This window comes from Sus scrofa, chromosome 9, assembly GCF_054392235.1.
Source record: "Sus scrofa isolate SSC_HxYL_T2T_F1_AM1 chromosome 9, Sscrofa_HxYL_maternal_Yorkshire_Landrace_v2.0, whole genome shotgun sequence".
Taxonomy (NCBI): domain Eukaryota; kingdom Metazoa; phylum Chordata; class Mammalia; order Artiodactyla; family Suidae; genus Sus; species Sus scrofa.
The window spans coordinates 118,305,729-118,331,381 of NC_139391.1; the positions used below are offsets into that span (position 1 = coordinate 118,305,729).

General features: G+C 37.4%; 2 protein-coding genes across 2 annotated transcripts in view; both read right to left on the reverse strand.

Moving 5' to 3' along the window:
• Nucleotides 1-25,653, reverse strand: part of LOC100525599 (olfactory receptor 2A1/2A42-like) — a 183,698-nt gene that overhangs the window by 69,861 nt on the left and 88,184 nt on the right. The window lies entirely within an intron of this gene.
• LOC100513421 (olfactory receptor 2A2-like) lies at nt 6,293-11,642 on the reverse strand. The gene has a single exon (XM_021102704.2). It carries the CDS (start codon nt 9,709-9,711, stop codon nt 8,779-8,781), a length of 933 nt encoding a protein of 310 aa, XP_020958363.1. The 5' UTR covers nt 9,712-11,642; the 3' UTR covers nt 6,293-8,778.

A 25,653-nucleotide genomic window follows, 5' to 3' on the forward strand; every position in this document is an offset into this window, starting at 1 on the left:
GAATAAAGCAAGTTAAAACTGCACAGAACTCATAGTTCTTATAAAGGGAACAATTTTATTAGATGAGCACTCATCAGATTTCTACAAGCTGTTAATTTTTGAATTTTGAAAAAGAATATATTGACAAATTTTATGTGTCCTCTTTGCTTTTTTGGAGAACTGAATTTCTGGTGGCCTTTCCTGTGTTATTCTTGTTGAACAGTACTTTTTTTTTTAACCTAAAGGTACATTTTCTGTCTATGTAGAGATAGCATAAACTATTCTTTATACTATATAGGCTTAGATAAATTTGAAGAATCCTTACTGGGCTTTCACACTACAAACTCCTATTTGTTTAAGAGCCTGAGAAATAGGTTCTGTGTTCCTTATGACTTCCCATTCCAGGCCAAATTGTATTGCATTGTTCCATTGTCAGCATTTATGAACAAACTTTGGGAAGATTTAACATAAATTAGACGTACTTTTTGTTGTATGGATTTCAATTTGCTCATTATCAGCTTGGTTTTCAGACTGAAGAATACATACATGCATATGATACACTATTCGCACATAATAGTATTTATTTCTCCATGGTTTAATTAATTTTAAGGTAACTTTTGATTGTGTGCTCCTTTCAGAATTTCTTAGAAATGCAGGCTTGGGCAAACAATACAGAATTCCAATGTGATTATGTGACTTCTTAAAGTGAGAATGAAATTAGAGATATTTAAGAGATTTTGTGTCATTATTCAAAAGGTAATCTTTACTGAAAAACCTCATTTTTTTTGGCCATACCCACAGCATGTGGAAGTTCTGGGGTGAGGGATCAAACTTGTGCCACAGCTGCAACTTGAGCCTTAGCAGTGAAAATGCCACAGCTGCAACCTGAGCTGCATCAGTGACAACGCTGAATCCTTAACCGTCTGTGCCACCAGGGAACTCCTAGATAACCTCATTTTTTTTGCGCTTTTTAGGGCCACACCCATGGCATATGGAGGTTCCCAGGCTATGGGTCCAATCGGAGCTGTGGCCACCAGCCTACGCCACAGCCCTACCAACACAGGTATCCAAGCTGTGTCTGTCACCTACACCACAGCTCACAGCAAGGCCGCGTCCTTAAGTGAGGCCAGGGATCAAACCTACAACTTCATGGTTACTAGTTCTATTTGTTTCCACTGAGCCCCAGTGGGAACTCCAGTAACCTCATTTTTAAGACAAACTTAAGAAAAAGAAATTTGTTCCCAAACTTGAAAAAATGTACTATTTGCCTTTTTTTTTTTCATGGTGGAGAATTTTCAATTAGCTGCTTTAATAATACATTTGATAACTGGTTTCCACATGTCACTTCATGGTACTCTGTTCTGACATTTATTTGATTTCTTATATCTCTGAATTAAAGCTATATGGCTGTAACAGAAGTACATTCACTTATTGTCCCAAGGGCTAGATGTACAAGGCCAAGGATTTGATGGGATTGGTTTCTTCTGAAGTCTCTCTCTTTGGCTTGGCAATCACAATCTCTCCTGTGACTTTATGCAGTTTATCTTCTATGTATGTCTGCATCTTAATCACCTCTTCTGTAAGGGCATCAGTCATATCATATTGTTACCTACCCTAATGGCCACATTTTATATTAATGACCTTTAAATATGCAATCTTAAATATAGATACGTTCTGAATTATTGACAGAACTTCAACATGTAGATTTTGGAGAGACACCATTTATCCTGTAACAGCTAACTATTTTTATTACATGCTCTGTATAATCGACACCCCAAAATCAACTTGCTTAAATGTACTTCTCAAGTTTATGACTTGGTACTTCTGATTAATCATATCTTTTTAATTGTCCCTGTAACTAACTAACCTACTCATAAGACATCGCTATAAGAAACCTGTTATCTGGTGTGGTTTCTTGCACATATATAATTGTTTATATGTTCCCTTGCCAAATCCTCCAACTGATGCAATCTATCACTTTCTTTCTGATTTATAAAACTCAAAAATTGTTATATGCTGAATATCAATTTCTCAAAAAAAGTATTTCCTTCGCATAGCACTTAATGCTTTGTTGAGAAAGGTAAGTTTGTTTTTGCAATCAGAAATGAGTTTAGGCTTTGAATGAGGGTGTTTCAGAAGTCAATGAGTAGGATGAGGCTATAATACTAGTTTGAATGGAAGTACAATAAGACTCACATTGACACTGGCTTTTTTCCAAGAGGTATTTTCCAAACAGTGCTTAAGTAAATGGAGCCTCAATAGTGAGTTGCAGTCTCCAACAGTGATTGGAGTGATGGGCTTATAAGAAACCTGAGATTTTAGTGGGTTAAAGAGAGGAAGTAGAGGATATGTGATATCTTCCCAAAGACACATGAGGCACTTTTTCTTAGGCATTGCTCAAGTCAAAAATTGCAAAAATGAAAGAGAAATACATTTAACACATCTGAAACCAAGCCCTAAAAAGAGCAAGGTGATCTTCAATAAACTTAATTGCTTTTAGGAGGAAAACACAAAGCCTCATTAATCTTTACATGATAATAAATAGCCTTTAATATTTAATATTTAAAATGAGAAATATAGGAACAGTTATTAATAGCCAAGAGATAAAAGAGTCAATAGAACAAGTCCCAGATATAGCACAGATAATGAAACTAAAAGATTTCAAAATATGTCATTCATATAAAAGAAAATAGGGACAAAGATACACAAACTTTAAAAATGATATTTCAAAGAAGAATGAGAATCTATAAAAATAATCAGACATTCATTTTTTTTCTCACACCTGCAGCATGTGGAAGTTCCCAGGCTAGGGGTCGAATCAGACTGCAGTTGCTGGCCTACAACACAGTCACACCAACACTGGATCAGAGCTGAATCTGTAACCTACACCGCAGCTTACAGCAACACCTGATCCTTAACCCACTGAGTGAGGCCAGGGATCTCCCACAGATCCTCAAGAACACTGTGTCAAGTTGTAAATGCTCTGAACCACAACTGGAACTCCACATATTCATTCTAAAGGAGTAAAAAATAATATGTGAAATTAAGAAAACGCTGGGTTGATTTAAGAACGTAATGGATCTAGGTGAGAGAAGGATCAATGAATTCATATGAAGAGCAACAGAAAACATTCAAATAAAAGCATTAAAAGAAAAATGTTTTAAAAATGGATTCAAGTATGAAAGATCTATGGAGGTGTGGTTCAAATAAAAGGTCAAAAGAAAAACCATACTCAAAATAAAACCAAAATTCATAGGATAGGAGCAGCCTATGGGCTTATAAGAAACCTGAGATTTTCTTATAGTGATGTCTTATGAGTAGGTCTTATGAGTAGGTTATCTGCTGAATATAGATTTCTCAAAAAAAATATTTCCTTCCCACAGCAGATGGATCCAGGTGAGAGCAGGATCAATGAATTCATACGAAGAACAACAGAAAACATTCATAAAAGCATTAAAAGAAAAATGGTGGGCTAGGAAAAACTTGAGCTCTCTTCCTCCCACAGGAAGACCAAAATTATGACCATTTACAGAGCAACTTTTTTTTTTTTTTTTTTTTTTTTTGCTATTTTAGGACACACCCACAGTATATGGAGGTTTCCGGGCTAGGGGTCTAATCAGAAATGTAGCTGCTGGACTACTTCACAGTCACAGCAACACTGGATCCAAGCCTTGTCTATAACCTACACCACAGCTCACAGCAACGCCAGATCCTTAAGCCACTGAGTGAGGCCAGGGATTGAACCCACATCCTCATGGATCCTAGTTGGATTCCTTAACTGCTTAGCCACATAGGGAACTCCTACAGAGCAACTATTGATGAGAAAGATTAGAAGACTTGTAGAATGCATCCTCTAAAACTAAAGTTATAAAGAAAGAACAACAATGCTATGGGTAGGAGGGGCAGAAACACAGTAGAGTGAAGAACTATACCCCACCCACATTTGTGGGTGACCCACAAATGACAAGATAGGCAAATTTGAAGAATTTCTCACTAAGAAGCGAGGGGTCTGAGCTCCACATCTAGTTGCTCCCCAGCCTGAGGTTCCTTTACCAGCAAGACCAGCCTCCAGAACATTTGGCTTAGAAAGCCAGCAGGAATAACTTTCAGGAGAGCCAGAGGCATGTGAGAAATAGAGACACCACTCTTAAAGGGTACACACCAAATCTCACATGCTCTGGGACCCAGGGAAGAAGCAGTAATTTGAAAGGAGCCTAGGCCAGACTCACCTGCTAATCTTAGATAGCCTCTTAGAAAGGCAGGAGGCAAAAGGAGCTGACCCTGGGGACACAGGCATTAGCAATATCCATTCTGGGGAGCTCATTCTTCCATGAGGACACTGGTGCAAGGAAGTGGCATTTTGGAACCCTCTCTCTCTAGCTTCACTAGTTTTTGTACTTGGTCCCATCTACCACCCTGTCCCATCAGTCTTTAGATGCCTCAGAGCCAAGCAACAAAGAGAGGCATGGACCCTGCACCGCTCATGAGCATGCTGACTGCCTTAAAACCCCCTGAGCGTGTAGCCACCCAAGGAGCCAGCCCCTCCACCAGAGGGTCCAGGATGTGGTCTCACATTCCAGGAAGTGGGCACCAGCCCTGGGGAACAGCCTAATTCACCAGTGTCCAGGCCCTGGTGCCCAGAGCCCCAGCCCCACCTACCAGCATGCCAGTGACAGCTTTGAGACACATTTGACCCCACAGCCAGCTATGTCAGGGACTGGCCCCACCCACCAGCAGGATGGCACTAGATTGGGGACCCCTCGCTCTACAGCTTCCCATCCTCAAACCTGACTTTACACACCAGTGGGCCAGCAATAGCTCTGGGACCACTTGGAAACAGGTAGCTAGCCACTTCCTGAACATGTCTGCCCACCACCACCATCTGCAGAAGGCAAGGCCTGGCAACCAACAGAACTGCGGGTCAGTCACACCTACCAGGCCACCCAGAGCAGTCAGCCTGCCACAACAGAAGGACCCAGGCAGCCTACATCGGGGGCATCACTGGAACACACAGCTCTATTGGCCCAGATGGGACTGTGCTGCTGCAACATGTAGGACATCTTCTATAAAAGCCACATCTCCAAGCGGGGAAACATAACCAACCTACCAAATACAGAAAAACGACAACAACGAGTTAGGCAAAATGAGGTGACAGAGGAATATGTTCCAAACAAAGGAACAAGGTAAAGTGCCAGAACTAAATGAAGTGGAGATAAGCACCCCACCCAAAAAGAGTCAATGGTAATGACTGTAAAGTTATTAAAAGATTTCAGGAAAAATAGGTGAAGAAAGTGAGAATTTAAAAGTTCTTAACAAAGGGTTAGAATTATATAAAGAAAAAACAGAGAGATGAACAGATTAACTGAAATATAAAATATACCAGAAGCAATCAATAGTAGATTCGTTTTCACAGGATAGCAGATCAGCAAACTGGAAGACAGATTAGTAGAAATTACTGAAGCTGAACAGAGAATATAAAATGAACAAAAAATAAGTGGTTTTTTTTTGTTAACCTGACAGTTAAGACACCTCTGGGACAATATCAAGTGAACTAATATTTGTTTTATAGGGGTCATAGGAGGAGAAGGGAGAAAGGAGCAGAGGACATATTTCAAATGCTAATAGCTGAAAACATCCCTAATCTGGGAACGTAAATAGACATGCAGGTCCAGGAAATACAGGATCATCCAACAAGATCAACCCAAAGGGGACTACACCAAGACTTGAAAAACTATAAGACACTGATGACAGAAAATGAAGATGACACAAGCAGGTGGAAAGACATGTGTTCATAGATTGAAGAAATTACTGCTGTTAAAATTCCCATAATATTCAAGACAATAATAAGTTCAATGTAATTCCAATCACAATACCCAGGGAATTTTTCACAGAATCATGGATGTTTAATAAATTTTTGATTAAAAAAATTTAAGTTGTATGAGTTAAATAATTCTGCTCTATACCTTAAATTTATACAGTACATTATGGCAATTTCATCTCAAAAAAATGTAAGAAAAAATAAAAATTAAAAAATTATAATGGCATAAAAGTAAAATTTGAGGGAATTATTTCAGAGTATTTCACAGCTAGATAAAGGTTACAGTCCCTTGAATATAGAATGCTCAGCAAATCACAGACAGGATTGTGGAACTAAAATAACACTGGGCATATTATCATCATACTTCCAAAAAAATTTTTCAAGAACCATAGAAAATTACTATACCTATTGCAATTACATAAAATTTCTTTCACATGAAAGAAACACTTTGTTTAGTGTTGCAGCGCACTACTGGCAAAGAACACTTAATTTTGTTTGATTTTTTTTTTTTTTGTCCAAACTAGATCCTTGAGACGTAGTCCTATCTATGGTTTCTCACTTGGATTTATTTCTCAGTAAATATAGGCAAATTCACACTCTCAGAAATTTCCTTTCCTTGACAATTTATTCACCTTTTCTCTGCTCCCAGATATGGACTCAACCATTAATTTTATGTAACTTAATATCAGCAATGTAAACTCATCCCTCAGTCTACCAACATGCTGGTCTCTACAGTAGAAGAGTTAAGCCTTGCTTATATGATTACTACTTTAAATATTCACTGTTAGGTCTTGCCTTAGGGTAAGGCAAGAGATTTACAACAACAACCTACTCCTCCTCCCACCAAAAACAAAATGACAACCTTGAAGTGCATATCAAAAACACACCATCATTTAAAAAGAAATTGGTAAGTTATATTTCATAAAATATAAACCTGCTGCTCTGTGAAAGACACTGGCAATAATATGAAAATTTAAGTGAAATACTGGAGAAAAATCCTTGCACATGTAGGGAAAATGATTTGATTCCAAGATGTAAAAAGAACACCTAAAACTCAGCAGTTTGAAAGCAATGCAATTTAAAAATGGGTCCCAAACTCTAAAAGACACATCTTCAAAGGAGATGAAGAGATGGCCAATAAGCACATTAAAAAATGTCCCATATCTCTGTCATCAGGGAAATGCAAATTCAAACAACAATGAAACATCACTATAAACCTAGTATGACGGCTAAAATCCAAAACACTGATGATACCAAATACTGATTAGGATGTGGACCAACAGGAGTTTTAACATATCCTTGAGGGAAATTCGTTCCCATTCACTGAAAAATTATCACATTTAGAATGAATAAGAAATGAGGTCCTACTGCATAGCACAGGGACGTATACACAGTCTCTTGGGACAGAACATAATGGAAGATAGCATGAGGAAAAGAATATATATGTATGACAGTGTTCCTAGACTGTACAGCAGAAATTGACACAACACTGTAAATCAACTATACTCTAATAAAAATAAAATAATTTTCAAAATGATACAGTCACTTTGAAGGGCAGTTTTACAGTTTCTTAAGCTAAACATAGTCTTGCTATATGATCTACAAATTGCACTAATGGATATTTCCCTGAGTAACTGAAAACTTCAGTCCAGGCAAAAACCTACACAGGATGTTTAAAGTAGCTTTATTCATAATTGCCTGATCTTGGAAGCAATCAAAATGTACTTTTTATAGATAAATGTATAAATAAACTGTGGTGCATCCAGACAAATGGAATAGTATTCTGCACTAAAGACAAATAAGCTGTCAAAAAAAAAAGGCATAGAAGAAACTAAAGTGCAGATAACTGAGTGAAGAGACCCAATGTGAAAAAAACTACTTACTTTATAATTCCAACTATGTGACATTCTGAAAAACCAAAACTATGGAGGCAATTAAGAAAACAGTTGTTGCCAAGGATTAGTGTGAGGGAGGAAGAAAAAGGTGATTTTTTTAGGGCAATGAAAACACTCTGATAATATAATGGTGGAATTACACACACACAGTATACAATGCTATGAGTGAACCCTAATGTACAGTATGGACTGGGTGAGAATAATGTGCTAAAGCAGGTTTATGTATAAAAATGAATGTGCTACTCTGATAATGGGTAGGTGATGCATGTATAAAAGCAGAGGTTATCTCTGTACCTTCCACTCGATTTTGCTATAAATCGAATCTATAACTCGAATCTAAAATTGCTATAAAAATAGTTTATTACAAAAAATGAGCAAGAGATGGAAAGTGACAACCCATCAAAAAAGATATAAAGATGGCAAGGAAGCACTTGCAAACACAATCAACATCACATGTCATTAGAAAATCTTCTATTAAATCAAGAATGAGAAACCACAGTATATCTAGTAGAATTACAAAAATCCAAAATATTTCCATATCACTGCACAAAGTTGTGTGCATGCCACATTTCTTAGTGGCCCCAACAAGGAGTCCAAAGTACCATTCCCGTCAGTGCTCTGAGTCAGGCATTTACAGCAAATAAGCCCACAGGCTCCCCCACCACTGGAAAAGCTAGAAAGCAGTATGCATGGTCCAATCTTCTCTCTTTTTCTTGGAGGAGAGCTGGGAGTTGGGAACTTTCTCTTTATCATAACACACTGGGTCAGGGAGGCAAGGTGTCTAAGGGAGGCAAGCTGACTAAGGCAGGAAAAATGCCAATAATTTAACTAAAAGCTTTACTGTATCTCTTCCTGTTTTGGTGCTAGCCTGGGATGCTGTGACCTCTTACCTGACTTCTGTTGTTCTCACAAAGGCAATTTAACTTATATTAAGTCATCTCCATGGAGAAAGGGGGACTTGGGAACTCCTATTCTGCCAAGTTGTTGATGTTACTCTTAAGTAATTCACAAAGTCATGTATTATGTTGGGAAATGTTCTTGAGTTTTAGGGGGGGAAAATCTGCTAATCTCTAATTCCTCCCTTTGTCATAGTGTCCAATTTTTCTGCAACATTCTGTGGAAGGCAGACTTCACTTGAGCATTCCTTAGACTGTAGACGAGGGGGTTCAGCAATGGGTTGAAGAAGGTATAAAACAGGAAAAGGATTTTCTGCTGTTCCTCTTGTTGACTATTGTCTGGGACCAAGTAAACCATCATGACTATGCCAAAGTAGAACCCAACCACGCAGAGGTGGGAAGAGCAGGTGGAAAAGGCTTTCTTGCGGCCCTCCTTTGACTGGATCTTCAGGACACTCCAGAGTATGCGCACATAGGAGACCAGCACCAGGGAAAGGGGCCCAACTAATATGAACACACTATCGGCAAAGAGGAAAATTTCATTGATCCAGGTTTCACCACAGGTCACTTTGAGGACAGATTGGATTTCACAGAAGAAGTGGTTCACTTTCTGTGGCCCACAGAAGGGCAACCTTAGGAAGAGACTTACTTGGACTAGAGCCAGGAAAAACCCACATGCCCAGGAAGCAATAGCCAGGACCGTGCATACTCTCCAGTTCATGATGACAGTGTACTGGAGGGGATGGCAGATCGCCATGTACCTGTCATAGGACATCACCACCAAGATCAGGCACTCAACAGAACCAAAAGCCAAATAGAAAAGCATCTGCAGAGTGCATGAGACAAAAGGGATCGTTTTTTTGTGTTTCACTAGGTTTTCCAGCATATTTGGCAAATTGCTGGAAGCATAGGATATGTCAGTGATGGCCAGATGAAAAAGGAAGTAATACATGGGGGAGTGCAGTCTGGGGTCGAGGCAAATGAGCCCTAAGATCATGCCATTTGCCAGCAGGTTGAAGATATATAGTAGGAAGAAGATAACGAAGAGAAGCAATTCCATCTCTTCCCTGAGCTGAAATCCCACCAGGATGAATTCTGCGATCCAGGATTGGTTGTTCTCCATTGCTAATGACAGGCTGTCTGGAAAGGACTGAAGTGTGATGGACAATTAGAGCTGGAGAGCAGTGAAAATTGAAGTTATTTATCTGAAGGGAATTCAGAGAAAACATGTGCTTGTCCCTCCTTTACTGAGTTTTTTTCTCCAATGTTTCTTTGCATTTTACTTATTGTGAAGTAATTCAAAATTTCAGATAATTATCTGGAATTAGAAATAATACTAGTACATATATTTAACTAAATTTTTTTCATGTTTCCCCTATCATTTCCTTTCTCTGTCTATAAGTAGTATTAATTTTCTGTAGACCACAGGTGAGTAAAATACAACCGTATTCACATACTGACAATTTACTCCTAAACTCTTTTGATTTTTCCCAATAACAAGGTTATTCACTAACCTATTCTCAGGATAATTACAACTATCAAGAGATTTAACTTTAGCATGATTCACTAGTCTAATTAGACCATTATGTATCTGTGTAGTCTAAGGTTCAAATCCACTATCACATATAATTCTCATTTTCATTTTCTATATTCAGCCTTTTTTTTTATTTTATTTTATTTTCAGGGCTGCATCTGGAGCATATGGATATTCCCAAGCTAGGGATTGATTAGGAGCTGCAGCTGCCAGCCTATACAACAGCCACAGCAATGCCAGATCCTAAACCCACTGAGGGAGGCCAGGTATTGAACCCACATCCTCACAGATGCTATGTCAGGTTGTTAACCTTCTGAGCCACAACAGGTACTCCCAGACTTTTTTTTTTTTTTCCTCTGGCATATGGAAGTTTCCAGGCCAGGGACTGAATCTGAGCCAAAGCTGTGACCTATGCCACAGTTGCAGCAACACCAGGTCATTTAGCCCACTGCACTGGGCTGGAGATCAAGCCTATACCTCAGCAGCAACCAGAGCCGCTGCAGCTGTATTCTGAACCCACTAAGCAATAGCTGAACTCAGATATATTTAGCTTTTCTTGTTTTGACACTGATGTTTTTGAAATGGATGAGCTCTTGTTTTGTATAATGTCTCTCAATTGTAGTTTTCCATTGATTGTTCATATTTTAGCTCAGATTACAAATTTTTGACAGAAAAAAATGTATCCTTCTCAATGCCTGCCACAAATACAGATAATGTCAATTTGTCCCAGGATTAGTGATGCTCTTATGGATCACTGATTAACGTGGTGTCTCCAGTTATTTCTGTTATAAAGTTATTGATCCATCATTTTAAAGTATTTTCTTCATTCTGGCTTAACAAATTATCCTATACTCATTTTGTAGATTTCTCACTTCAGCTTGGAATCAGTTATTTCACTAGTAATGTACCTTGTTTTATTGAAGAATCATATTTTCAAATCAATATTACCTTTAATTAGACATTAAATAATTTTTATCATGCTTGTTGGCAAGTTTCTCATATCCTCATTTAATAGGCAAATATATAATTTGGGACAGTATATAAATTATTAGTGAGATAATGGATTCTTTACTTGTTTAATTGTAACACATCTTTACTGCCTTCTTTTGCAGAACCAAATCTATTTCACTAAATTAATAAGAATATTAAAGAAAATGATCTCAATATCACAAAGAATTTTTTTGGCTTAAGTAGATTTAGAACCCCCAAATCTTATTACCTTGTTTACATTTTTTAAAATTTTTCCTTTTATTCAGAAAAAAAATATAGACTCTTAGAAATTTTAGACTTAGAGATTAAAGTTTCAAGTCTTATTCATTGTGTGAATAAAGTGATATCTACCTATATAACATGAGATTTTGAAGAGTTTTCTTAAGTCACTTAGAAAACCATGACATTTCATAAAAAATATTAGAGATAATATGCGAAACATGGCAAAGGATGATCTTTTAACTTTTTTCTATATAAAGCTTTATATCATCCACTGGACTTATATTTTCATATGTGTAATTAAAACTATGAACAGTACTGTTACCTATTTCTTTCATTTAAATAACGTCATGTACATTTTCCATGTCCTATGTTTCTCTGCAATATACTTTAAACATTCACACATTTTTTCATTGCCTATGAATATTTTACCTAATATATTATATTCTAACTAGGTTATGTACAATATAATGCTACATTGACTAAATTTTATATACATATTTTTGTGTATATTATTTCCTTATATTAAATTCCAAGACATGGAATTCTCAGTCAAATCTATTCCTTATCTGCTTCCTCCTTTCCCTCTTCCCTTCCTTTCTTCCTCCCTGCTGGATAATGTGCATGTAAAACAGTCACTACACTTGCTGACTTACTGGATTACCAGAGCCTGAAACACCCTGATAAGATCTGGTTCTCTATCAAGGGGTCATGTAGCAGGATGAAGAAAAACAATAACTCAAAACGACAAAACAGGGAGAAAAAGGATGGAAAAACTCAAATGAAAATCAAATAATATTAATAAAACCCTTCTACTCAAAATGTACTTAAAAAACAATTTTCAAACACACAAATCAGTTTAATTCTAAAGATGCACAAGGCAAAAAATTTGGAAGCTTATATTCACTCAAGATGAAATCAAATATATAGAAATGTTTTGCAAAGAATCTGATATAATCATGGTTAAATGTTCCAATGGGTCAATTCAAGCACTGTACTTACTAAATTTTCCATTAAATTATAAGCAATAAAGCAAGTGGGAATGAAACAATAGTCACTGCATATAAAAAAGGCTCTATGAGACATCTTACATATAAGCAGAATCATTTCATTTTTCCACAGTCAATAGAGGATAACATATTGGAAATTAAAAGAGGGAAAGAATGCATTGAAAGACTGTATTTTAAGAACCTGCCTAGATGTCAACATATACAGACCAGTGATAAATTCCTTTTGGGGATATTCTATTCTATTCTATTCTATTCTATTCTATTCTATTCTATTCTATTCTATTCTATTCTATTCCTTTATCTTTCTCCTGGTAATATTGAGTTAAAATTGACATGAAACACTGCTTAAGTTTAAGGTGTACAGCATAATAATTTGACTTACATGCATTGTGAAATGGTTAACACAATAATTTTAATGAACTTAATCATCACATATAGATACAAAATAAATTTTTCTTTCTTGTGACAACTTTGGAATTTACTCTTTATCATATAACCTACAGCTGTGTTAATTATATTCCACATGTTGTACATTATATCCCTAGTATTTATAAGTAAAATTTGTACCTTTGGATCACCTTCATCCAAGTCCCCTCAACCATCCCCCACCTCTGATCCTACAAATCTGATTTCTTTTTTTTTTTTTTTACACCAGTTTGTTCTATTTGTTTGCTTGCTATTTGAAGTAAAATTAACCTGGGTTAGTTCTAGGTGCACAACAAAGAGGTAAATACTTGAAAATTCAATTTATACACATACATGACAGATTGAGAGTCTAAATATGAACATAATAAAAGTTTTAATATGGTAATAAAAAATATGGTAGGAAGCAATTTTTTAAGAAGTTTTCCAAAAGTGTTCCAGAGTAAGAGACTGACCTAGTCTCCAAATTGGTAAAATCATATTCTGAAAGAGTACAATAAGGCTAAGTGTAACATAAGGACATTGAAGTAATTTTAATAACTGAAGGTAAATCTTTGGATAAAGATATGAGATTAAGATGCACTTTAAAAATTTACAGCAAATATGAATTAATAATTAAATGTTCTATTGAGGAATTCCCATCATGGCTCAGCGGTTAATGAACCCCAATAGTTATCCATGAGGATGTGGGTTCAATCCCTGGCCCTGCTCAGTGCACCAAGGATCCAGTATTGCCATGAACTGTGGTGTAGGTCATAGACTTGGCTCGGATCCTGAGTTGCTGTGGCTGTAGCATAGGCTGGCAGCTGTAGCTCTGATTTGACCCCTAGCCTGGGAACCTCAATTTGCTGTGGGTACAACTCTAACAAGACCCCCCAAAAGAGTTTGATTGCTGTTTTCCTCTTTACCAAAAATAGTTTCCTAGGGATGGCACAACAAATTACAATCTTAGTTTTTATTTCTTAAGTTTTGTAGTATTTAATAAAACTATAATTTAATTTGCCTCTCAAAATGGTGCGTTATTGTGTTTGTTGTGTTATTTCTGCATTTAATTATCTCAAGGTATAAAGAATGTATTAAAAATCACCAAATGTAAGAAAAAGGTATCTACATATGGACAACAATTTCACTGACAGTTTTCTCATTAGCAGCAAGAGGTTTGAAGACAGAAAAGCACACATGCCTGAATTTTGTATCTGTAAGAACTCTCTTGAATGAATGAAAACAAAATAAGAGATTCCTCCCCTAAAAATTATAAAATTTTATGACCTAGAGTTCTTCAATATATTAACATGTATTTGTCCTCAGAAAGATAAAAGTAAATTCAGAATTAATCAAATGTATACAGACAATATTGAATAAATACTGTAATAAAATATGGTCTTTTATTTAACAACCTATAAACTATAAAATATTTTGATGTTAGAAGAAATGTAAAATTTGAAAAATCATTAATAAATGAAATAAAAGGGATATTTGAAACTAAAGAGTGCTAAATTTTTTGAAAGAATTAAAATATTGAATGACTTTATTAGAATAAATTATTCATTTTGATGTTACATCTGAATAATAGCATCCAAACATGACATAGAATCAATGGTTTCCAAAATTATGGCGCAAATGAATGTATATTATCAATAAAAAAGGTAGAAGGCATAAAACAGTAAAAGAAGAAAAAAATTGATTGATTTGATACTCAGAAAACACAAAATACACTGATATAAATGCCTTTGTATATCCATTGTCATAGTTAATATAAATGAATTATACTTATCCATCAAAAGATAGAGATCCTCATATTAGATAAAAATAGTAACAAAATCTAGTTATGAGCTCTTTACAGTAGCCACACTTAAACTTATAAATGCACACATAAACACATAACTAAAACCAAACAATAAATTTAATAAAATGATGAAAAAACGTGGTTTCTCTGCCAACAGTCACTGGTATTAGCCATACTGATAGGTCAAAGCATAGATGGGCATATTTAAGATACTACAGAGTCATAACAGAATGAAAAAATCTACAAAAAGTTGAAAATTTAGAGTTTGTCCATTATAAAACTATTTAGCAAGTTTATATGGAAGATAACACTTTTAATCTAAAAAATATAAAACATTATTATTATTAGTGAACTTTTAAAAGCCTATCCTTGGAGCTAGGAATTAATTTTAACATGCTCCACTAAAACCACTTCTGTTTAATGCTAACTCAAGAACTAGCTGGCAATAAAGCAAAAGAAAAAGAAATTGAAAGGCTATGTTTAAAATAGAAAATAAAAGGTCATTATGACAACACACTTGTATGTTCATAGATGACTACTCTAACAAACAAGTGAATATCCTAAAATTTGGATTTGCGTATAATGCACAGATAGGGGGGCATACATACTTTGTTTATAGCTAGGGTATTTTGTAAAGATTGCAGATCTCTCCAAATTTATCTATAGGTTCAATGAAATCAGACTCCAAGAAAGTTTTTTTCATTTGTAGAAATTCATAATCTTATTATAACTTTCATGTGACATTACAAAAGATCAAGAAGAACTTAGGCAATCTTGAAGAGTCATGATGTAAAGGGTCTGCTCTATGTAATATTGAGACCCATAGCTTACAGTGGTTTTACACAGTCATACAGCATTGTACTGGGACAAGGATAAATAAACACATGAAATAGCATGGTTGACCCAGAAATTCAGAAATGTGCACTACACACATGCGCACACACACATACCAAGACAAGGAACTGGTTTTTTAAATAAATAATGCTAGATCAACTGGTATCTACATGGATAAAAATCAAAACATGACTTCTACCAAAATATTACAAAAACAATCACATGGGTCTTAGATCTAAGTATAAAAGATAAAACAAGCTTTGTAGACTGTGAATTAGGGGTGTATATTTATGACTTCGGAGGGAGCAAAATTTCCTGAAACAGTAGAAAAGACAAGGCTGAGAACTTAATTCCAGTTTATCTAGATGCACCATTAAGGGAATAAAAATGCAATCCACAGAGTGGAAGAAAATATTTATCACACATATAACCAGTACAGGGCCTGTTTTCAGGATATATAAATAATTCTAGTATATCACTAATGAAAGAATAGATTTCCAATTTAAATTGGGCAAAATCCTAGAACAAATATTTCATGTGAAAGATCATCCAAATGACCCAGAAGTACATTGAGAGATCAGAAGGTACAAAACTTCCTAGGTCACCAAAGAGATGGAAGTTAAAGTGAAAGACAAAAAGATGGTTAAAATTCAAATGACTGAAAATACAAGGATTTGGCAAGGCAATGGAGCAGGAATACGTTAGGACTGAGAATGAAATCTACTGCTCCTTTTTGGAGAATTGTGGAGAATTGACTGTTTTTGAACATATGCATAGTAATAATCCATGGATTCTACGTTCAAATATAAACGAATAAATGCCTATATACATGTATGTATATATGATTGTAGGTATGTAATTTTATATATGAATATTTTTAAGTTGATTTTCAGATATTTTTCCTCTATTTTAAAAGAAAAATTTATCTTAGCTAACAAAGGGAGATTGAAACTAGAACTTATCTCTTTGCTTGATATTACAATCCATAAAACCACACAAATATTTGTTGCAGGGGCTCCATAAACTTGTTTTAGAAATATATGATTTAATGTGCTTATTCCTAGAAAAATTAATGGATTTGGGGAAACTACTTGAGAAGCATATTCTGGCATATTCCTTTAAACAAAATTGTATCAGAGGGAAAAAAAGTCATATGCATATTCTCCAAATTGTGTGCTCAACCTTGAATTCCATAAAAGTTCTCCAGTTTCAAAACCTATGAACATCAAAACATTGTTTAGTTTGGATTTACAATATAAAAGCAATGGTATAAACGAGAAATTTAAATATTGTAGTCATAATATTTTGGGACAACAAAGTATTTTGGTGCTGGAATAACCAGCCTTCTACAAATATCTTTAATATTATTGAACATAAAAATCACCATGCTAAGAGTCTATCCATGTTTAAAATTATCTGTTTGTGAAACCTTCTTCCCATTGTGAATTAAATGGATCAAAATATGGTTCCAGTTAAAAGATATACCTTGGTTAAGGGTCCCCTAGAAACCAACCCTGGGAAAATTATTCAATTATGATTAGTTTTTAGGACATAATCCCAGGAACCACAGGTAGAGGATTGGGAGAGGGGGACAACCAAGAAAAGACAGCCACTAAAGGCAAGATGACAAAAAGACAAAATTGCAGTAATTGAAGATAGACCCTAATGGGAATATCTTGGATTTGGTATACAATATGTAGCTCAGTGTTAATCCACTAAGAGTGGAAGGGAGCTGGAGGGTTTATACACTAACTAGTTTCTACTATTGGGTGAGGGTCTTCAGGAGGGTGGACCAAGTATTAGGGCTCCTTTTCTCTGTGTAATGTGATCCTCATTGCTAGAGAACCTGCCCAGGCAAAGAAAGGAAAGTGACATCCAGTTCCTTCCCATGGGTATGAGTGTGTGGGGGGGTGCTGATTAAGAGGAAAAAGAAATGTAGATTTATACAGCATGGGTATCAGGTATTACTCTGAGACCCCAGCACAGTGTAGGAAAGGGGTCTTAACAAAGGTAGCTTTTTTTTTTTTCCTTGCTAAACCTGAGATTTCTGCCAGCATTCTGCCCTGCTCTCCTGTCAACCATTAACCAGTGTATAAATAACGATTTGTACAAAGGACGGGTGTGGTACTATTTCTGATATTTTTTCTCAAATTAGGATTGAATGTTCAAGAAAACTCACAGAAATGGGGTTGAGTTTGAGCCACCTGCTCCCTGAAGCAAGTGTAGTGGATTATGAGTCCCAGAATCCTTTTCTGGCCTGAAGAAGAGGAAAGGACGTAGAGGCGCTCAGGAGATTCTAGATGTGCAGGCTTTGTATTCTGATCACCTAAAACCAACCCATTCCCCAGAGATACACCTGTGGTGTCCAGGGAACAAATTACTAAACATCTTCTCATGGTTTTATGCCTTTTCTATAGAGCAATGTAAAACCTATCCCTCCCCTTTTGGGTCTACTGCGTGTTATCCATGAGGGAAAGAGAGAGAGCGAGTATTTGCACATGCTTGTGCCCCTAGTTACACAAAGAAATAGAAACTCAGGAAAAATGGTAAAGATGTCTGTATTAAAGATCTTGGTATAAAAATTTTACCAGATAAGTTATACCTTATAGATTATGTCCCATAGTACAACCCCCCCAAGGATATGTATGTATTATATTCTTGATCTTAAGAACATATGCCTCCATATCCTGCTTTTGGAAAGACCCATGATGTAATAAATGCAATCCCCATGGAGCTTGTTAAGGTAGTCCCTCAAAGGATTTTATCTTTCTCAGGAAGTGAACAACCTCTGCAATAATTAATCAAAGTTTGCCACTGAAAATATTAATCATTACTTGGAAACTCATGGAGACCAAATCCTATTTCCTCAGGGCTTCCTGGATTTAAACTACGCCTTAAGTATTTGTCTCATTTTGAAGACAACTTTTCCCTATATACACGTCCTACATTTGCAAAGCCCATTTTAACTGCTCTGTTTTAAGCTTAGCATTTAAGCACTGAATTTAGATTAAGGATGGTTGTGCCTGCACCCATAGATCCACAGGGCAGCACAGATGATGACTCAAACCCAATAAATTCATGAGTATTTATATCGATTTGACCCTTGATGCTCCCAGAAACCATACTACGTTTTCATAGTCTCTTCTTCCATATGATTTTGTTTCTCATTTTCTCTTTCTTTAAACCTCCAAGTCTTTCCACCCAAAAACTCAGCTACTGTATGAGAGTAATTGAGAATATAGATGCAATCAGATGAAAATTGGTACAATCCTAAATAAAACAGAGTTACTGAAATTGTGTAAGTATCCCAATAGCTCTATTACTATTGAGTTACTATTTTTTTTCCAGTCAATGTCAGCCTCCAACATATGCTATAAATACTATCTCTCAGAGTTCCCGTCGTGGCGCAGTGGTTAAGAATCCAACTAGGAACCATGAGGTTGCGGGTTCGGTCCCTGCCCTTGCTCAGTGGGTTAACGATCCGGCGTTGCCGTGAGCTGTGGTGTAGGTTGCAGATGTGGCTCAGATCCCGCGTTGCTGTGGCTCTGGTGTAGGCCAGTGGCTACAGCACCGATTCAGCCCCTAGCCTGGGAACCTCCATATGCCGCGGGAGCAGCCCAAGAAATAGCAACAACAACAACAACAAAGAGAGACAAAAAAACAAACAAAAAAAAATACTATCTTTCTTGCCAACTCAAGAATTTCTCTCCACCCATTTCTGTCTTGAATGTCTCTGCTCCTACTTTGTCTTAAACACATCCAGTCAGAATGTGAAGCTTTTTAATCCAAAGATATTAATTATGTATTTTCTATAGCCAATGATCATTTCCCAGTCACATGACTTAACCTGCCAGGAGCATTTAACATATCAACTGCGCTTGCTTGCTCTCTCGCTCGCTCTCTCTCTCTCTCCCTTTCTCTCTCTCTCTCGCACGTGCACGTGCTCTCTCTCTCTCTTTCTTGGAAACATGTCTTTATTCATTCCTAAGGAGCAAATAATAATATGTTAAATTAATAAAATATTGGGTGGATTTAAGAGCAGAATGGAGCCAGGTGAGCGCAAGAGCAATGAATTCATATGAAGAGCAACAGAAAACACTCAAATAAAAACATTAAAAGAAAAAAAATTTTTTAAATAGATTAGTGTATGAAAGATTTATGGGGGTGTGGTTAGAAAAAAAGGTAACTATACTCAAAAGAAAAACCAAATATAACAGCAGAGGAGTGGTCTAGATGGACTAGGAAGAACCTGAACTCTCCTCTGCCCGTAGGAACACCAAAATTATAAGCATTTACAGAGAAACTATTGATGAGAAAGACTAGAAGACTTGTAGAATGCATCCTCTAAAAATAAAGTTATAAAGAAAGAACCACAATGCTATGGGTAGGAGGGGCAGAAACACAGTAGAGTGAAGAATTATACCCCACCCACATTTGTGGGTGACCCACAAATGACAAGATATGGAAATTTGTAGAATTTCTCGCTAAGAAGCAAGGGGTCTGAGCTCCACATCTAGTTGCTCCCCAGCCTGAGGTTCCTTTACCAGCAAGACCAGCCTCCAGAACATTTGGCTTAGAAAGCCAGCAGGAATAACTTTCAGGAGAGCCAGAGGCATGTGAGAAATAGAGACACCACTCTTAAAGGGTACACACCAAATCTCACATGCTCTGGGACCCAGGGAAGAAGCAGTAATTTGAAAGGAGCCTAGGCCAGACTCACCTGCTAATCTTAGATAGCCTCTTAGAAAGGCAGGAGGCAAAAGGAGCTGACCCTGGGGACACAGGCATTAGCAATATCCATTCTGGAGAGCTCATTCTTCCATGAGGACACTGGTGCAGGGAAGTGGCATTTTGGAACCCTCTCTCTCTAGCTTCACTAGTTTTTGTACTTGGTCCCATCTACCACCCTGTCCCATCAGTCCTTAGATGCCTCAGGGCCAAGCAACAAAGAGAGGCATGGACCCTGCACCACTCATGAGCATGCTGACTGCCTTAAAACCCCCTGAGCGTGTAGCCACCCAAGGAGCCAGCCCCTCCACCAGAGGGTCCAGGATGTGGTCTCACATTCCAGGAAGCGGGCACCAGCCCTGGGGGAACAGCCTAATTCACCAGTGTCCAGGCCCTGGTGCCCAGAGCCCCAGCCCCACCTACCAGCATGCCAGTGACAGCTTTGAGACACATTTGACCCCACAGCCAGCTATGTCAGGGACTGGCCCCACCCACCAGCAGGTGGCACTAGATTGGGGACCCCTCGCTCTACAGCTTCCCATCCTCAAACCTGACTTTACACACCAGTGGGCCAGCAATAGCTCTGGGACCACTTGGAAACTGGTAGCTAGCCATTTCCTGAACATGTCTGCCCACCACCACCATCTGCAGAAGGCAAGGCCTGGCAACCAACAGAACTGCGGGTCAGTCACACCTACCAGGCCACCCAGAGCAGTCAGCCTGCCACAACAGAAGGACCCAGGCAGCCTACATCGGGGGCATCACTGGAACACACAGCTCTATTGGCCCAGATGGGACTGTGCTGCTGCAACATGTAGGACATCTTCTATAAAAGCCACATCTCCAAGCGGGGAAACATAACCAACCTACCAAGTACAGAAAAATGACAACAATGAGTTAGGCAAAATGAGGTGACAGAGGAATATGTTCCAAACAAAGGAACAAGGTAAAGTGCCAGAACTAAATGAAGTGGAGATAAGCACCCCACCCTAAAAAGAGTCAGTGATAATGACTGTAAAGTTTTTCAGAGACGAAGAGTGAGAATTTAAAGTTCTTAACAAAGAGTTAAAGGAAATATATAAAGAATAAGCAGAGAGATGAACATTTTCTGAGATATAAAATACACTAGAAGCAATAAATAGTAGATTAGATTACACAGAGTAATGTTTTTGCAAGCTAGAAGACAGATTAGTGGAAGTTACTGACGCTGAACAGTGAAAAAAAATGAACAAAAAGAAATGGAGACAAGTTATGAGACTTCTGGGACAAAAAATTAACATTTGTTTTATAGGGGTCATAGAAGGAGAAGAGAGAAAGCGGCAGAGAATATATTTGAAGATTTAATACCTAACCCAGGGTAGGAAACAGGCTTCTAAGTTCAGGTAGTACATATAGCACTATTGAATAGACACACAAAAGACCCTGAATAACTAAAACAATTTTCCCTTTTTATATTCTTGTCTCTTCATCAAATATTAATTGGCCAGAGGCAAGGTGGCGGAAGAGTAGGGGGAAGTGCTTGCTCTCTCCCACAAACACAACAACAACAAGAAAAAACACATCTAGATGTTCAACGACTCACACAGAACAGCAAATAAATGCTGGCAGAAGAAATTAAACCTTCAAAAACGGCAAGAATCTCATGACATAACTGGTAAAACAAGAGAAAAGAGGAGTTCCCGTTGTGGCACAGTGGTTAAAGAATCTGACTAGGAAACATGAGGTTGCAGGTTTGATCCCTGGCCTTGCTCAGTGGGTTAAGGATCTGGCGTTGCCGTGAGCTGTGGTGTAGGTTGCAGATGAGGCTTAGATCCCACTTTGCTGTGGCTCTGGCATAGACCAGTGGCTACAGCTCCAATTAGACCCCTAGCCTGGGAATCTCCATCTGCCGTGGGAGCGGCCCTAGAAAAGGCAAAAAGAAAAAAGAAAAAAAGAGAAAAGAGGAGCGTGAGAGAAGGGGAATCAGGACTGGACTGGTGCTCTGAAAAGGGAACTATGAAGGAGAAAGGAAACCCACACCCTGGAAAGTCACCTAATCAACAGAAAGATCAACTGAGTTGGAGGGATCTCCAGATGCCAAGAAGAGTGCAACAGTAAATCTAACATCTGAAAAGCAGAGTGAGAGCCAAACAGATCATCTGAACTATTGGCACAGTCACCAAAAACCCAGATGCTCAGGTGGGGGCTGGGCACTGAGACCTACGCTCCGGAGGTTGGTCCCCAGGAGTGGGCTGGTGTTGGTGGTGTGGAGACAGCCTGAGGGATTAGGAAGTGGTGCGTTGCAGGTGGAGGGTGCAATACACTAAGGGCTGAGGAGTGGAAAGCGACAACAGAAGGAACCTGGGAGAAGATCCGGACCCAAAAACTATTTGAACTAATCAACAAATTCAGCAAAGTAGCAGGATATAAGATTAACATTCAGAAATCAGTCACATTTCTGTATACTAACAATGAAATATTAGAAAAGGAATACAAAAATACAATAACTTTTAAAATTGTGCCTCAAAAAGCAAATACCTGGGAATACACCTGACCAAGGAGGTAAAGGACTTATATGCCGAGAACTGTAAATCATTAATCAAGGAAGCTAAAGAAGATGTAAAGAAATGGAAAAATATTCCATGTTCCTGGGTTGGAAAACTTAATATTGTAAAAATGGCCATACTACTCAAAGCAATCTACAGATTCAGTGCAATCCCTATCAAGTTACCCATGACATTTTTCACAGAACTACAACAAACAATCCAAAAATTTATATGGAACCATAAAAGACCCAGAATTACAATATTACAAAGCCACAGTCATCAAAACAGTGTGGAACTGGTATGGTACCAAAACAGACATACAGACCAATGGAACAGAATAGAGAACCAAGAAATAAACCCTGACACCTATGGTCAATTAATCTTTGACAAAGGAGGCAAGAATATAAAATGGGAAAAAGACACTCTTTTCAGTAAGTATTATTGGGAAACCTGGACAGCTGCATGCAAATCAATGAAACTCACACCATGCACAAAAATAAACTCGAAATGGCTGAAAGACTTAAATGCAAGGCAAGACACCATCAAACTCCTAGAAGAGAACACAGGCAAAACACTCTCTGACATCAACCTCATGAACATTTTCTCAGGTCATTCTCCCAAGGCAACAGAAATGAGAGCAAAAATAAACCAATGGGACCTAATCGAAATGACAAGCTTTTGCAAAGCAAAGGAAACCAAAAAGAAAACAAAAAGACAACCTACAGAATGGGAGAAAATAGTTTTAAACAATGCAATGGACAAGGGCTTAATCTCTAGAATATACAAGCAACATATACAACTCAACAGCAAAAAAGCCAACCACCCAATGGAAAAATGGGCAAAAGACCTGAGTAGACATTTCTCTAAGGAAGATATACAGACGGCCAACAAGCACAGGAAAAAATGCTCAACATCCCTGATTGTTAGAGAAATGCAAATCAAAACTACCATGAGATACCACCTCACACCAGCCAGAATGGCCTTCCTTCATAAGTCCACAAATAACAAGTGCTGGAGGGGATGTGGAGAAAAGGGAACCCTCCTGCACTGTTGGTGGGAATGTAAGCTGGTACAGCCATTATGGAGAACAGTATGGAGGTACCTTAAAAATCTATCCCTAGAACTACCATATGACCCAGCAGTCCCACTCTTGGGCATTACATCCAGACAAATCTTTCCTTGAAGAAGACACATGCACCTGCATGTTCATTGCAGCACTATTCACAATAGCCAGGACGTGGAAACAACCCAAATGTTCATCAACAGATGATTGGATTAGGAAGATGTGGTATATATACACACTGGAATACTACTCAGCCATAAAAAGAACAAAATAATGCCATTTGAAGCAACACGGATGGAACTAGAGTGAAAGAAGTCAGAAAGAGAAAGACAAACACCATATGATATCACTTACAACTGTAATCTAATATTCAGCACAAATGAACGTTTCCACAGAAAAGAAAATCATGCTCTTGAACAATAGACTTGTGTGGCTGCCCAGGGGGAGAGGGAGAGTGGGAGGGACCAAGAGCTTGGGGTTAATGGATGCAAACTATTGCTCCTGGAGTGGATTTACAATGAGATCCTGCTGTGTATCACTGAGAACTATGTCTAGATACTTACATCACAACACAACAATGGGAGGAAAAATCATGTATACATATATGAGTAACTTGGTCCCCATGCTGTACAGTGGAAAAAAAAAAAAGATTACTTGACCATAGGTGTCTGGGTTTATTTCTGGGTTCCCTATTCTATTCCATTGGTCTGTATATCTGTTTTGGTAACTATACCACACTGTCTTGATTACTGTGTCTTTGTCAGTGAGAAAAAAGAATGTATACATGTATGTGTAACTGGGTCACCATGCTGTACAGTAGAAAAAAAATAATGTATTGGGGAAATAAAAAATAAAGAAAAGAAAGAAAGAATAAAGCTGGAAGTATCACACTTGCTGACTTCAAATTATACTACTAATCTGCAATCATCAAAACAGCATAGTTTTAGTATAAAAAGAGATACATATATCAATGGAACAGAGTTGAGAGCCCAGAAATAATCCCACATTTACATTAATGAGCCATTAATCTTTGACAAAGGTGGCAAAAATATACAATGGGGAAAATACAGCCTCTCCAATAGTTGGCCTTGAGAAAATTAGACAGCTACATGCAAAAGAATTAAACTGACTATTCAAAAATAAATGCAAAATGGTTAAATGATAAAATGTGAGACCTGAAACCACAAAACTCCTATAAGAGAACATAAGCAGAATACTCTTTGACAGAAATCACAGCAAAATGATATGGGGGGAGTGCCTCCTAACACAAAGGCAATAAAATCAACAATAAACAAATGAGACCTCATTCAATTTAAAATCTTTTGCATAGAAAAGGAAATCATGGGATAAAACAAAAAGAGAACTTATGGAATGGGAGAAAATATTTGTAGGTAGTATGACTGATGAGGGATTAATGCCCCAAATGCATAAACAACTTGTATATCTCCATATGAATAAAATGAACAACCCAATCAAAAAATGGGGAGAACACCTGAACATTTTACCAAACAAGACATACAGATGGCCAACAGGCACATGAAAAAAGGGCTCAACATCACTAATTATCAGGGAAATTCAATCCAAAACCACAATGAGGTTATCACCTCACACCTGCTAGCATGACTATAATCAAAAATACAGGGAAAAACATAATAACTTTGGTGACAACGTGGAGAAAAAGGATGTCCCCTATGGCAGAAATGTGTATCTATTTATGGAAAAAATTGAAAATAGAATTAATTATTAAATAATTATAGTATCAGGTATTTATCAAAAGGCAAAAAATACTCATTAGATAAAATACATACACCCCAATGTTCATTGCAACACTACCTAACATAGACAATCCATGGAAGCAACCTAAATGCCCATCAACAGAGGACTAGATAAAGAGATAGTACATATATACAATGGAATATTACTCAATCACAAAAATTAATGAAAAAATGCCAC